Genomic DNA, 13,463 nt, shown 5'->3' on the forward strand with positions numbered 1-13,463 from the left:
TCTCTCTCTCTCTCTCTCTCTCTCTCTCTCTCTCTCTCTCTTTCTCACACACACTTCCTGTCTCTCTCTCTCTTTCTCTTTGTCTCTTCGTCCCCGTATCGCGACGTACGTATAGATAAATAAATATACCGTAGAGGCCTGCTGAATTGTACGTCGCTTTGCAATGCAAATGTTGAATGAATCGTTTCGTGGCGTATGCACGCGCGACAGACGAAGTGATATAAATAGATGAGATATTCTAGCCGCATATACACGACGACGAGGACGAGGACGTTACTTTATTCGTGGTTAGAGACAAGGCAGCCCGCGACAGTGGACTCTCGAAGTGGACTATCAGTCGATCGGCTATAAATAAAGGAGCGGTATAGAAGAACGCGGCGCGACAAATAGACTCACCGCTTGCTTCTTCTCCCAGCTCTTCATCGCCGTCTTGTACTTCTCGAACTCGTGACACCAGTCTGAATAAATCTTCTGGTAATCATTGGACTTGGCGGGCGCCGAACATCTGTGCGCGTCCACGGTGATGTTGTACGAACACAGAAGAGCGCCGCCGAGCCAGCAGTCGTATCTGCCGGCGTCCTGCTCGTTTACGCCGACAATCACCAGACCTTTCTCCGAGGTCTCGATGAATTTGTCCCCGCCGGCGCCGTACTTGTACGCGATCTGATAGCGTCCCTTCTCCTTGCTGTAATGGTACCACCGTACCTCCTGGTTGGCCAGCACTTCCGGCATCTTCACGAAGCAACCCAGATGCACGGACTGACCCCACGTGACAACTAGCTTCCGCTTGCCGACGCTGCTGTCGCAAACGTCCGCCGTACTGTTCGACACGTCCTGAAGAAGTCTGAAGCGAGAAAGGGAAAACGAAATTCAAACGTCACACGACAATTCCATCACTCGCGACCGCGTGATTCGAAATGCTCGCGCGTGTGCGCGAGAATTCTCGTGATTTTATTTCGAAATATTTTGCGGGAATTGAATTTTGATGCGCCAATTTCCTTCTTTCCTGCCCTTGCCTCCCTTTTCCCCGTTGAATTTGCAAAAATATCTCGTTTCACCGGCGAAAATGAATATCTCGCTAACCGAAATGCACGACGCGTAAATTCGGCACGAGCGCTTTTTATTCTGGAATTCATGCGTCATAATTCGTAATTAAACTGCTAAAGCGCGACGGAAATCGAATGCATTTCATTTTTCTCTCATAATGAGCGCGGCCGAGTTACGTAAAATTATCAAGAATAACAAATCGCTCCGGTAATATTCAAAATCGCGCAGTCGTATCACGCTCGCGGAGGGGATACAACAGGCACTTACCCCGGTTGGTAGGGCTTGCACGTATTCGTATCCTTATCCCACCCGCAGTACGGGTCGTGGACGCATCGCAGACAGTTGTCGTATCGTCGGGTGCACATTACCAGATCGATCTGCTTTATCCGATGATCCGACGCCACGTAGAGAGCCTTATGCTCCTTTGAGATTTCCATCGCTTGTATCGGCTCGCCGGGCGTCACGTCGAAAACATCCAGTAAGATCGACTGGGATTCGCCGTTACTGTCAACCCACTGCACGACCTTGTGAACGCGACCGTCACCTATAACATGCGATAAAAAACGGACACGTGTGTTTAGGGAGACTGTCAGATTCAGTGTCGTATTGTTAATGATCCATTAAAGAAACTATCCCTTTTTTAGGTTTATCAAAGTAAACTTATTGTTTATCGAACAAAATTATGTATGTTTTTATGTATTAATTTTATTATCTAAAGTTGCATTCCAAAACGTCTTTTTTGAGGGAAACTTTTAAAACTAAAAATTGAAAATAACACGTCAACTCTAAGGAACACATATAAAAAGTGCACAGAAGAAAATTTGATTGGATTAATCAAATGTTTAGTGAAATATAAACGAATTCCTGTTGAAGAGTTACTAGAATTCTATTCAAACGAAGTTACAAGATTGTGGTTAACCAAACAACATTTCTGGTTCGTTCATATTTCACCAGACATTTAGTTAGTCCAACAAAATTTTTTTTTCATGTGTCAACTTTAGTTTCAAATGTCTCAATTCTCGAATAGCCAAGCTTGTTCTATTACGCGAGCAGTTAAATAATATCTCAACTTATATGTAATGCAAGTTTCAATGAATTGTTAGCAAATTCATTTTGTCTTATAATCTTTCAAGCCTCAATTTTCATTGAGGAACATTGAGTTGAAGGAAATTCGGTCATCACGCTCAGAGATTTAACTCAATCAGATATATGTAGATATAGAACAAATTCTTACTGGATCCAGCGTAGTAGACCGTATAATCCAGATCGTTGCCCACGAAGTCGATGCGCAGCTTATCAACAACCAGTCGCGTGAGCATAACGTCTCGCTTGTAGAAGACTGGCTTCTCATTCTCATGCGAGATGGCGGAGTCCATCAACGGGTGAGACCTTATGAAATTCAGGACGGTGTCCGGCAGCGTTTCTGTGTCGTTGACGCATTGGCCCGGTCGCGGTTCCGGAACCTTGTTGGACAAGACCGGCAGCCACGCGCTGCTGCTAGTCGCTTGCTCTTTGAACTTTCCGCGAAAAGCTTCTTGGATGGCGTCGATGTGGAAGGAACATATCGCGGAGCCCATTAAGCCATTCGTTGAGGTGGTGAAGGTGCCGTAGAAACGCGTGTCATCGCCCGGCACTTTGTAAATGCTCTCTGAGTGGTGGCAGAGAAGTGCAATAACGTAAATTACACGTCACGCCATATCGGTCACGGCGTGTGTCGGCGTTGTATTGATGTATAAAAGCGTTTTTTTTTTCTTTCAAAAAGGAATGCTTCATGCATGTCATCTCTAGATACTGATATAAATTGAGATGGAAAGTGGTCATCGAAACAAAAAATGATCAGTTTTGAACTTGACAAGATATGACCCAATAAACTTTGTAAATTACACAACGAGAAATGTGTCATATACACGCGGCTGTTGCGTATTTCATGTATACTCACGTATCTCGTTGAAATAAAATGGAAACTCTCCGGGTATCGAGCAGTTCAGCCTGGCCTTGAGGTACGTGGACCAATTTTGCGCGAGTATGTTTTTGCCGCCAGTGTCCCTCTTGCAAACTCTGGCCACGCGGGAGTACACACTCTTACCGCAGTTGATGTACTCGACCGCGGTCTCGCGGAAAAAGAAGAACACGTGGTTGTCGATGTCGTACGAGCCCACAAAATTTGGCTCTGAAAAAGCGGAGAGAGACGAAACACATTACGCTCGCGTTTTTACTCACCGATTCTTCCGACGATTCTCGACGCTTGTTTTAATTCGCGTTTTCAGCGTACGTCGCGTCGTCGGCAGTGCGACGAGATATTTCTCAATCATAAAATGCACAACCCGGAATATCTTCTCTGACCGAGTTTATGAGCTCGCGTAATTTAGCCGTCTACCTCACTCTTAGTACTTACCTCAATCTACGGCAAAATAACATCTAGAGTGGATAGTTCGCGCGCAGGTAGTTCGCAATAATCGCGCGCAATAATAATCGCGAATCGAGTATTCGCCGCGTGCGATGGTGTCCCTGTTCATCTCGTGTGTAAAAACTTTCATCGCCGGGACACTGTTTGAGCTCCGCTCAGAGAGAGACACGCGGACAATAATCTCCCCGAACTCCGTTTAACCGCGGGCGTTTCGTACCGCCGCAACGATATTATTTTGCACCCATTTCAGGAGGAGATAGGGAGGACAAAAAAGAGTACACGTAGGAGGATTAAATTGGAAACAACGCGCTTTGATTGCGTCTCTCTCTCTCTCTCTCTCTCTCTCCCTCTCTGTCTCTCTTGCGCGTGCGCTCGCTTCATTCCTTCCTCCTCCCTCTCTCCCTCTCGCAGAAACAACTCGAAGAGAAGCCAAATTCAATGAAAAAATAATTTTGCGAACTTGTCACTGGCAAACTTTCTTCGCGACGAGTCTTAAAGTCCGTCTCACCGGGCGCATAAATAACCGAACTCGTGTCGCAATTTACCCAAAGTCCCGCTGGGCGAGTTGGAAAAACCGCGCGACGAGAGAGGGAATGGAGCGCCATCGAGTCGGCTTTATCATCGCGACTCGCGTAGTTGAGTTATAAGTTCGGTATCATCTCCGAATGAGAGATAGGCCGCGCGAGGAAAAAGAGTCCGAAACAACTTCGCGCTGGTTCACGAGTTCCACCACCTCCTCCAGGGAAGACAGACGGAGAGACGTTCGCGCAACTCGCCAGATATCGCGCGGTTATCGCCGCGGCGTCCCGCCCTTTCCGTCGCGAATATAATTTACCACGGATTAAGTTCAGTTTGTCTTGCCGTTCGCGCGCTGAATCTCGGTTAATGGGGAATGCGGAGGATACCAAGGACACAAAACCACAACGCCACATAAGTTATTCACGAAGCGCGCAACAACTACCCGCGACTCGGCCGAAGTTGTTCGCGTTGTTTACGCTTAGCGCATCCTTGAAAAATTGCCGATAAACTTTGTTTATGCATCTTCGGGGATCTGTCCCGGGCTTCAGGAATGCGATATCATCCTTCTGCCGTGATTACTCGTTTAGACTGAATGACAAATCTACAACCTACAACGCTCCGTGAGACACGAAGCGTTTGACGCACTCAAAACAATCCAAATCGAAACTTCAGCTACTTTCAACCTGAACTTCCTAACATTTGAATATTCTGAAGGACCAGTGTATGTTTAATACATGGAAACTAAAGTCCCACTTAGCACCTCTAAATGACAGGGAACACACTAAATGTCACTTGTAGGTTCTAGAGGATCCATCAACAAAGTTAACAGAACAAAAATAGAATAGAATAAAAATTAAATTAAATAAGAATTAAAATAGATTGATATAGACTTCAGAGTATCAAAGTTGGCGTTAAATGAAATACTGAAATCGAAAATAGAATGAAAACTTCGTCTCGGGAACTTCAAAAGTTTATACGCGGTACACAAGAAATTCCTAAAACAAATGTTTCGTGAATATCATGGTGTAAGTTTTTTTTTTCAAACTTTTTCATATAGATATCACATGATGGGAGTACAAAGTAAACGGTTATTGCAGTTTTCAGTTGACGATGTCGAAGTTACAGAACTTGAGGCGGCTTTAATAAGTATCCACTTATCGCTTTACGATCCGACATCGTAAAATCCCTTAATGGTTCACTCGTCGCGATCATTAGAACGTGAACAATTTGCGCGGTTGCTTTTTTGCTGGAAGCTCCGACATAGATCACGCGATTCATCATAAATGAAGTCCGAAAATGGAACGTGGATCAGAAAAGCTAATTGAAACTCACATAAGATGTCAATTACAAAACACATATCCACAAATAAACGAAGAATTGAAATATCAAATGCTTTGAAAAAGCATTTCAATGTTTTGATCATCATTCCGATCCTTCTGAATCGGAAAGAAGAAAGACTTCAGAGTATCATAGTAGGAGATTTTATAGTAAAGTCAAAAATACAATCAAAATTTCGGAACCTATACTTCAAACGTGGCATGAGAGTGATCAAGTTGGTTAATATATTGATATGTGTGTTTCGCAGTCATCATCTTGCGTGGTTCTTATTGGCTTTTTTTTTATTTATGTTTGATTGTGCATCTGAAAGTCTGACAATGTATCCAGTATTTTTACCCGAAAAATCAGACGTGGTGTAAAAAATTGCGAAACGCAATCTCCTGACGCAGCGGTCGCTCACTTACGCGCATACGAGCGCGCGGAATCGTCCTTTAATCTTGCAGTAATTGCTTGTTGCGCCGAGGAAACTGTTTTATCTCGCACAGCGGCAGAGTCGGAGTTTGGTGACGCGAGAAAATGGCGAAGGAAATCGAATTTTTCCGCGTTCGAATCGCATCGCGTCGCGTCGCGCCCGCCAGCCGGGCTCTCGTAGTCGATTTTACATTATGCGGCGGCGCTCGGCTGGAGGCCGCCGCAATCTCTCTCACGGTTCAGCGATTAAATCGATTGTCTGACGCTCCGACGGCGGAAGTTTGATATATTGAGGCGGTACAGAGCCATGTGGTGAGACAGAGATAGGTGCTGAGGGTGCTTGGCGACGATGTAAAGTGAAGGCCGTTGAAAGAGACGCGGAGCTGTCACGGAACGAGATGAGTTCTGATCGCGCATCCCGACCACGAGTTGACATGTCGAATGCGACTAGAGCCGCGAAATGCTCGCTGTTAAGATTAAAAGCACCAATATTCTACTTAAGTAAAGAATTTAAGTAAATATGTTATTAGTATCCACCGAATATTTTTTATGTTTTGGATATTTTTTCTTTCAGTGTTTGTATATATTTTACGTTAAAAGTTTAAATATCCGTATTTGAAGATCTTAAAACAATAAGAATGTCCAGGATTAATTACGTGGCTGGTACTTTTATTCAACCGTCGTGTCGTTTCGTGGAGAGCGTTAGCTCGTAGTAACGCGTAACAACTACCTCTCGCTGATCAAAAGAAGGAAAATTTATCAAAGCGCCACGTTTTTTACGCCACGTCTGATTGACGTGCGATCACAATCAAACGTCGTCTCGCAGAGACGCCAAGGTTCGTGAAAGTAGATGTTCGTCAGCTAGTTATTCAGAGCTTGTTAAGTCCGCCGCGTTCCATTCCCGATTTTTCTTCGTCTTCCTTTCCGCGCGCGACTTACCCCCGGTTATCACAGCCTCGCTCCACGAACCGCATCAGTCTTCATTGCGCCCACTTTGTCGACGAGCACGCCGGAGAGTGAGACCGAGGAAGGCAGAGAGAAAGAGGGAAAACGACGTGAGGAGGAACGGAAGGAAGAGTCGGAGGGCCGCGAAGATTACGAGAAGAGCGCGCGTGAGCCCATCCGTCTCCTCCAGGACTCTCGCCTGCATTTAATCAACGCCTCTGTTAATAGACAAACTCGATGCGGAGAATGGTCCTTGATGGTGACGCGCTCTCGCAGTCTCGGCCGGGGTCTCTGAACGAAGTTGGTGGCGGCAGAAGCAGAAGCGGGCGGGCGGCATTGGAGACGAGAGTAGCGAAAGGGCTGGCTCGAAATTAAACGACGAAACAAATGGCTAATCATGCGTCCCGCGGGAGGGCGCGAAGGATACAAAGTGGGACAAAGTCGTCCACCCGTCCTCTGGTTTCTCCGCCGCGACCCTACCACGGCGACGGCTTGAAGGAGCCGGGCTCGAGTGGCGGCACGCTTCGCCGGAGTGAGGAAAAGCGGAAGCAGCCCCCTCGAGAAATACAAAGCAGCCACCTAACCGTCTCGCGCTATTATTCCGTGCCGGCGTGTCGCGCGTTCGTCGACGGAAGGATCGCGGTGCGCGATGAGAGAGGACGGGGTTAAAATTAACTCTTGTCCGGGCAACCTACTTTTTTCTCCACCCGGTCGGAGGAAACGAGCAATTTCCGCTAATTAACGAATTAAAAATTTTTCGACGACGACAACGGAAATTTCCATATTTCCGTTGCACCCCGCGCGCGCGCACGGAAAATAACAAATGTTGTTCGCGCAGTTTCACGGAACTCTTTCGACAATTATTTTCGAGCGTAGTCGTTTGAAGGGCTTCGGCTAGGACGGAATTTCGATATTAAACGCTGGTGGGTAACTGAATTTTCGACGTATTGCTCGCGTCCCGTCACCGCCGACGAACCTAACGAATCGGATTCTATTTACACTTGATCATCGCAAATCAGCGCGCGCTGCCCCCTGCCCCTGCGCGCGAGAGTTCCGCTATTAAATTCCATGTCGGATTGTGTGTCTATATTCGACGCACGTCCTAATCTACATTTTCCAATTTCCTTGCCGGGCCGCTCTTGCTGCGCCCCTCACGTTCGCGCCCCCGATAACGAAAAATCGAGAGAGCGAGAGAGAGTCGCAATAATCCCGGCCGACGAATCAGGGAGTCGGTAAAACTGATTAAAGCTCGGCCTGCGAACTACGCGGGATCGAGAGGAGCAGAAGGGGCTGACGGAGGCAGAGAGGGAAAGGAAGGGGGACAGGGTGCGTTTCCGGCGGGAAAACTTTAACTTCTCCTCGGTCGGCTCGCTTACTCCACCCCTTCCTTCTGCTCTCCCCCTCTCTCTCTCTCTCTCTCTCTCTCTCTCTTTCTCGTCTTCTTGCTCAAGAAAAGGTGAAGGCACTCGGAGAGCGTTTCTTCGCGTTTAGGACGAGAAAGATCGCGTCGGGGTGTTATTTTATTACCCCGCTCGTGGAGAGATCCGGCACCCTCTCTAACCGGCCCGATAGCGCACCTAGTGCCGACATCACCCTCCAAACTCCTATAATTCCACTCGTGACCCCACACCCTGCCGCCTCCGATTCCCCCGATTTCCCGAGCGCGGGTCCTCGGCGCGCCGTCGGCGCGAAAGGCAAACGGTGCCCTCGGAAAATGGGCGGGGCAGTTTATTCGCATCCATTTGGACCCGTAGCGTGTTCCCGACCAACGGCGGGGTCCTACTTCAAAGCACTCTCCGTCTATTTCCTAAGCAGCGCCCTTCCCCGAGCGGTTTCTTCGGAGGAGAGATCTCGCCTTGCTTTTTAGACGATCCAGCCGACCCCCGCGCGTCCCCCGTTAGTGCTACGCCCCCCGCCTGAGCCTAATGGAAATTTCATTGTTGCCCCGACACGCCGTTTAATTATCAGGCTTCTCGAGTGAACGTTCCTCTATGAAGCGCCCACGGTCTAAGTATATTTAGTAGTAGCGGCGCCAGAGAGGTGGTGGTGGTGAACATGACGATCGATAGCGATAAGAGGGAGACGCGATTACGGAAAATAATTTACTTTATCGAAAGAAATAACTAGCGAAGTTCGAGCCAAGTATTACCGAGTTGTTACGTACTGTTCCATTCGATATCGAATCAACGGAAGTATCAGTTAGTCCATTAGGTATCTTCAGCGACAATGACACTCGTTAAGAGGAAAGAGAGAAAAAAGATGGAGTACTCACTGTCGAGCCATTTGGAGTCGTATTTCAGCGTCCTCTTGAAGCTGAATGCCTTGCGGCCGGTAGTCAAATTGTAGAGATCCGTGCGAAAGATTACGGTATCGGCTTTGGTGAACTCGGCGTTCGTGCCGGAATAAAGAGCCGGCAGGTCCCCGGGATTGCCCTTTTCGACCCAGACCGCCGTCGAATTGTCCGCAGGGTCGTAAGGGCACTTGGCGATGCCCATTCCCACCCCCGGGACAAACTCGTGGCGCGGTAAGTGAGTCAGATTGCTCTGGAAAAAACGTCATTCGAGGACGACGGGGTCAGACGGAGTGGCTAAGCGTGTAACAATGAGATCCGCTATAAATTAAAAAAGAGGGATGGGCTGTGCGGAGCGAAAGAGGTTTCTTTAAATCCGAATTACCAGGCTACTTCATTCGAGGGCCAATAAAGTTATGAAACGGGACGGCGTTTAATTAAATTTCCTTTTTATTTTTTTCTTTTCAAGAAACACAAGCCGCCTTTAAGTCGGTCAAAAGAATTCGCGGATGAAAGAAACAGCGACGATCCCGACGGGCGCGCCGTGTAATTAAGTTGATGGTATTACTGCCGATAGGAATAGCTCGCCAGATTTACGTTACGCTCCGCAACATCCTCATACGATGCTAAATATCTTCCGGTGATCTAACTTTATTCGGTAACTGTATAACTATGTCGGACAGCGGTTCAGGTGAGCGACCGGTTGTTGTTACACTGCTCGGGCACGACGCACACACGCATCTTTCTGCGTCGTTGCACGGATACTTGAACGCAAGATTGCAGACAACCGCGTGCATCGGCGTGTTTCGATGCGGCGGGCCGGGAGACTTTTGCAAATCGTATCGCGCGGATTTCACCGGTGCGATAACACATGTAAATTTCCATTAATAACAGCATTATTCATTACGGCTTTAAATATTTCGACGGGAATTAAATTGGAACGTATCATAGGAATGCGTGAGTGGCGGCGAAATTTATTCGTAACGTGAAAATTAATTAACGATATTATTTTCAGATGCTTCCTCGCGCGCCCCGCTATTAATTAATTAAATTAAGCGTAAAGCAGCACGAGGCGCGCGGTATGCCTCGCGCGTATCGCGCTGAATCCGTAATACATTTCAAGGGAAGTTGCGAGCGCATTCGATGTATCGTTTTACATTTTCAATAAACAAACGTCAGCGGCCGTTTAAACATAGGCATTTTTTTACCTCTTTGTCAAGCCGATCGTTATTTTTAACAATTTCGCAAACCAATCACGAACTGTCGCGTGTTACGTTACAAAACAAAATCTAGCAGATTTATTTAATATACGTTGCAATTTATACAGTATAAAAGAGTCGGGCGATACGCGAGGAAGCACAACGAGATATTTCTGTTTCCACCAGATGATCGGCAAAATAAAAACGACGATCAATCTTTCGCGTCATTCCCGAAATTTCTTCGAGTGGAATCTCACTCGAAACGAATAAAAAACGCAGTAATTTTGCCCGGAGCGACAGTGAAAATACTCGAAATCGCAAGGGTGAATGTTTCACTCAGGCTTAGAGTGGATTCTCACTCCATATGAGCGATATGTTTTAATCGATTAGAGTGAATGTGTTTCTGTGTCCAATGGAGTACGTCAGATTCACCCTTCAATTTCGAGCGAAAATATTCACTCGACGATCCCGAACCCTAGTGAGCTTAGCATTTCAATCAAGAATATTAAATTAAAACAAAATTTGGTTTGTTCACTGCATAGAGTCGAACCTAACTTTTTCTTGAATACACTTTTATCATATTCTTAAAGAGAATAAACTCCTCCTTTGAATACATGGTAATGAACTTTTCTCAAATTCGTGATGAGTATATTTTAAAACTACTATCAAAAAAATGTTCTTTGTTAAAAGCAGCCATTACTTAAAAGAAGGAAAATGGACTGAATAATCGCTTTTCTTTCGCAGTAAAATATTGATCTGTGTATAGTATTAATGCAGATTACAACAATATTTTCCGATTGGGGCAACTATATATGAGGATGTACTAACTGAACATTACGTATCATAAGAACCATAATCGTGAGAGCTGTATAGATGAGCATTTAGCAATTTTTAATGCAATATCTGTTTAACTTAAATCCGCATAAATTACTTTTCAAACCATAAAGATTGTATGATTGCAGCAACCATAACAGTTCTCTCTGTACATTCTAATAACATTTAAAATATCAGGGAAATAACTTCATGGAAAAAAAAGATCTGCTAGATATGGACAACTAAACATAATTTGCTGTATTAGCCACTTTTCTTTGCAGCAGGAGCTAATTTTTTTACTATAATAACAAGAAAATTTGTTCCTTTAACAAAAAAAGTAGCTAAAGTAGTAAATTATGTTTAGTTGCCCATTTTCAACAACTACGTTAGCCACTTTTCTTGCTGTAAGAGTAGATTTTCTTATTATCATGGCAAGAAAATAGGTTCCTGCAGCAAAAAAAGTAGCTAACACAGCGAATTATATTTAACTGTCCGTATGTAGCAAATTAGTTTGCTGCTGCAACAAATTATTTTTTTCCGTGTACGATCATTCCTAAAAGCATGCGTGTTACATCAAATCTCGCGACTGACACAATACATGGATAACTTACATAAATCACCCAGTCCTTGGGCGAATGCGCGTTCGTACCGCACATGTAAAGCCGATTGCCGTCTCCCATTGGCTGTATCACTCTTATATGGTTTCGGCAGTCGAAATGCTGGAAAAAAAGGAGGAAGCGAAAATTAAATTTGGTAGCGCAACGTGCGATGGCGACGGCGAGAGAGAAGAGAGAGAGAGAGAGAGAGAAATGGAGAATAGTCGCAGAGAGAGAGTGTAGCGCAACGCGACGCAACAACGTGCGTAGAAATGACGACAGTTCAGTATGCTGTCGCACTCTCTTCGGACTTTTCGGGAGAAGCGAAAGAGCGCGTCGTAGCGCGGAGAGTTGCGCGGTCGATCACGTCGCGCGCGTATTTCGCGGCGAATCGGTGCGCGAGAAATGAATTGGCTTTGTCGTCACGTAGGGAATATTTGCGTGGACCTTACACCTCGACGACGACGCGTACACGGTGCATACGAATGAAGCCGTGATAAGCGCGCACGCTCCTGCGCGTCTGCGAGGGCAAACGTGGCTCCTGCGAGAGCGTGGCCGCGTTCCATCGGTCGTGCAACGCGCACGACTCTAAAGTATGAGTAAAAATGGACGCGGAGCGTTGCACGTCCCTCGATTAACCCTTAGTGGCTTATGTGAAGCACATGTGGCCCTACAGCCTTTCGAGTCCGGCCCTTTTATCATATCTTTAAATCGAAAAATCTGTCAAAATTCACGGATATACTTTCAAGTTTTTAGAACAAATATCTATTCTTCACTGTGCATGTTTTAGAAAGGGGCAGAAAATCCAAAACCCCTCAACGTGCGGAAGAAATTTCTATGAATAGAAACCGTTCGGACTCGGAATACCCACGTAGAGCCACCAAGGATTAACCTTCATTTTCGACAGAAATATCGGACGATGGCTTCTCCAACACAACTACTGCGCGAGATTCTGCCCGTTAAATAAAATGAGCTGATCTTAAAGAGATGAACTTTAAAAGTACCGGTGCTCGGAAATTAGAGCGCAATGCACGGTGAGAACATTGACCGTTCTCGGATTACTGAGCGGAAAGAGGAGGACTACCGAGTGGTGCGGTGATATCTGTTCGCGCCGAGGATATAAACGAGATACGTTCTTATTACGGATTCTAGCGACATCGCGGTGTCTATTAAAGAGCAAGCCCGCGTCTTCTGTTTTGCCTTTGCGCGTCCTCAAAGAAGCCAGTCCTTTTATTTTAGCATGTTTGCTGTTTGTGACTCCTTTCCTACTTCTCGACGTTACGTTCGACGTCTTTCTTTGCAATCACAATTCCGCGATGCTTTGGTTTCAGGACGCATTCGGGCCAGTTTGCCAGTAGCGGAATTAAAATTCTTTTCAAAGACGGTAAGGCGCGAAGCGCAACGCGAACGGAGAAAAAGAGAGCGCGAATCCAACCGTGCGGCGGAAAAACTTACCTCCGATTTGCCTCTGGACACGCAATTCGCAACATTGCTAGGTTCCAGATTTAAGGCGTCTCTCTGAAACACAAGAGAATAAATAGGTTAGATAATAGATAGATTAGAGAATAGATAGGTTAGTATCGAAAATAATTCACAAGCTGTAATAAAATTGTTGATAACATATATCTATATCTATCTATCTATAAATAAACTCTTTAAATTTCTCGAAGTAAAATTTCATTCAAAGAGTAGAGTGATCACTAAATCACTCGAATTCAAGCGACTTTTCGCTTTCATATAGATTGAAAAAATTCAATAAATAAATAAATTCCCCATTCTGAATTGTCGAGTGAGCATTTTCACTCGACATTGAGGGCGAATCTGATGTATATGGAGTGTAGTAGATAAAAGTGGTAAAAAAAAGACTAGTGACGAGAGATAAATGAATATGTAATTCT

At 45.6% G+C, this 13,463-nt stretch overlaps 1 protein-coding gene across 4 annotated transcripts in view; it reads right to left on the reverse strand.

The window, feature by feature from the left end:
• LOC116851767 (semaphorin-2A) overlaps positions 1-13,463 on the reverse strand; it is a 486,860-nt gene that overhangs the window by 8,686 nt on the left and 464,711 nt on the right. For all 4 annotated transcript variants that reach the window (XM_032831541.1, XM_032831540.1, XM_032831537.1 and 1 more), the window contains 7 exons: positions 13,021-13,083; positions 11,581-11,688; positions 8,940-9,210; positions 2,987-3,217; positions 2,282-2,695; positions 1,315-1,591; positions 397-844 (listed from right to left, as the gene is read on the reverse strand). In XM_032831541.1, coding sequence (XP_032687432.1) covers positions 397-844; positions 1,315-1,591; positions 2,282-2,695; positions 2,987-3,217; positions 8,940-9,210; positions 11,581-11,688; positions 13,021-13,083 — 1,812 coding nt within the window. The remainder of the gene's footprint in view (positions 1-396; positions 845-1,314; positions 1,592-2,281; positions 2,696-2,986; positions 3,218-8,939; positions 9,211-11,580; positions 11,689-13,020; positions 13,084-13,463) is intronic.

The sequence above is a fragment of the Odontomachus brunneus genome, unplaced genomic scaffold (genome assembly GCF_010583005.1).
Source record: "Odontomachus brunneus isolate Ranch 3 - 2012 unplaced genomic scaffold, Obru_v1 Obru_scaffold_190, whole genome shotgun sequence".
In the NCBI taxonomy this organism is placed as follows: domain Eukaryota; kingdom Metazoa; phylum Arthropoda; class Insecta; order Hymenoptera; family Formicidae; genus Odontomachus; species Odontomachus brunneus.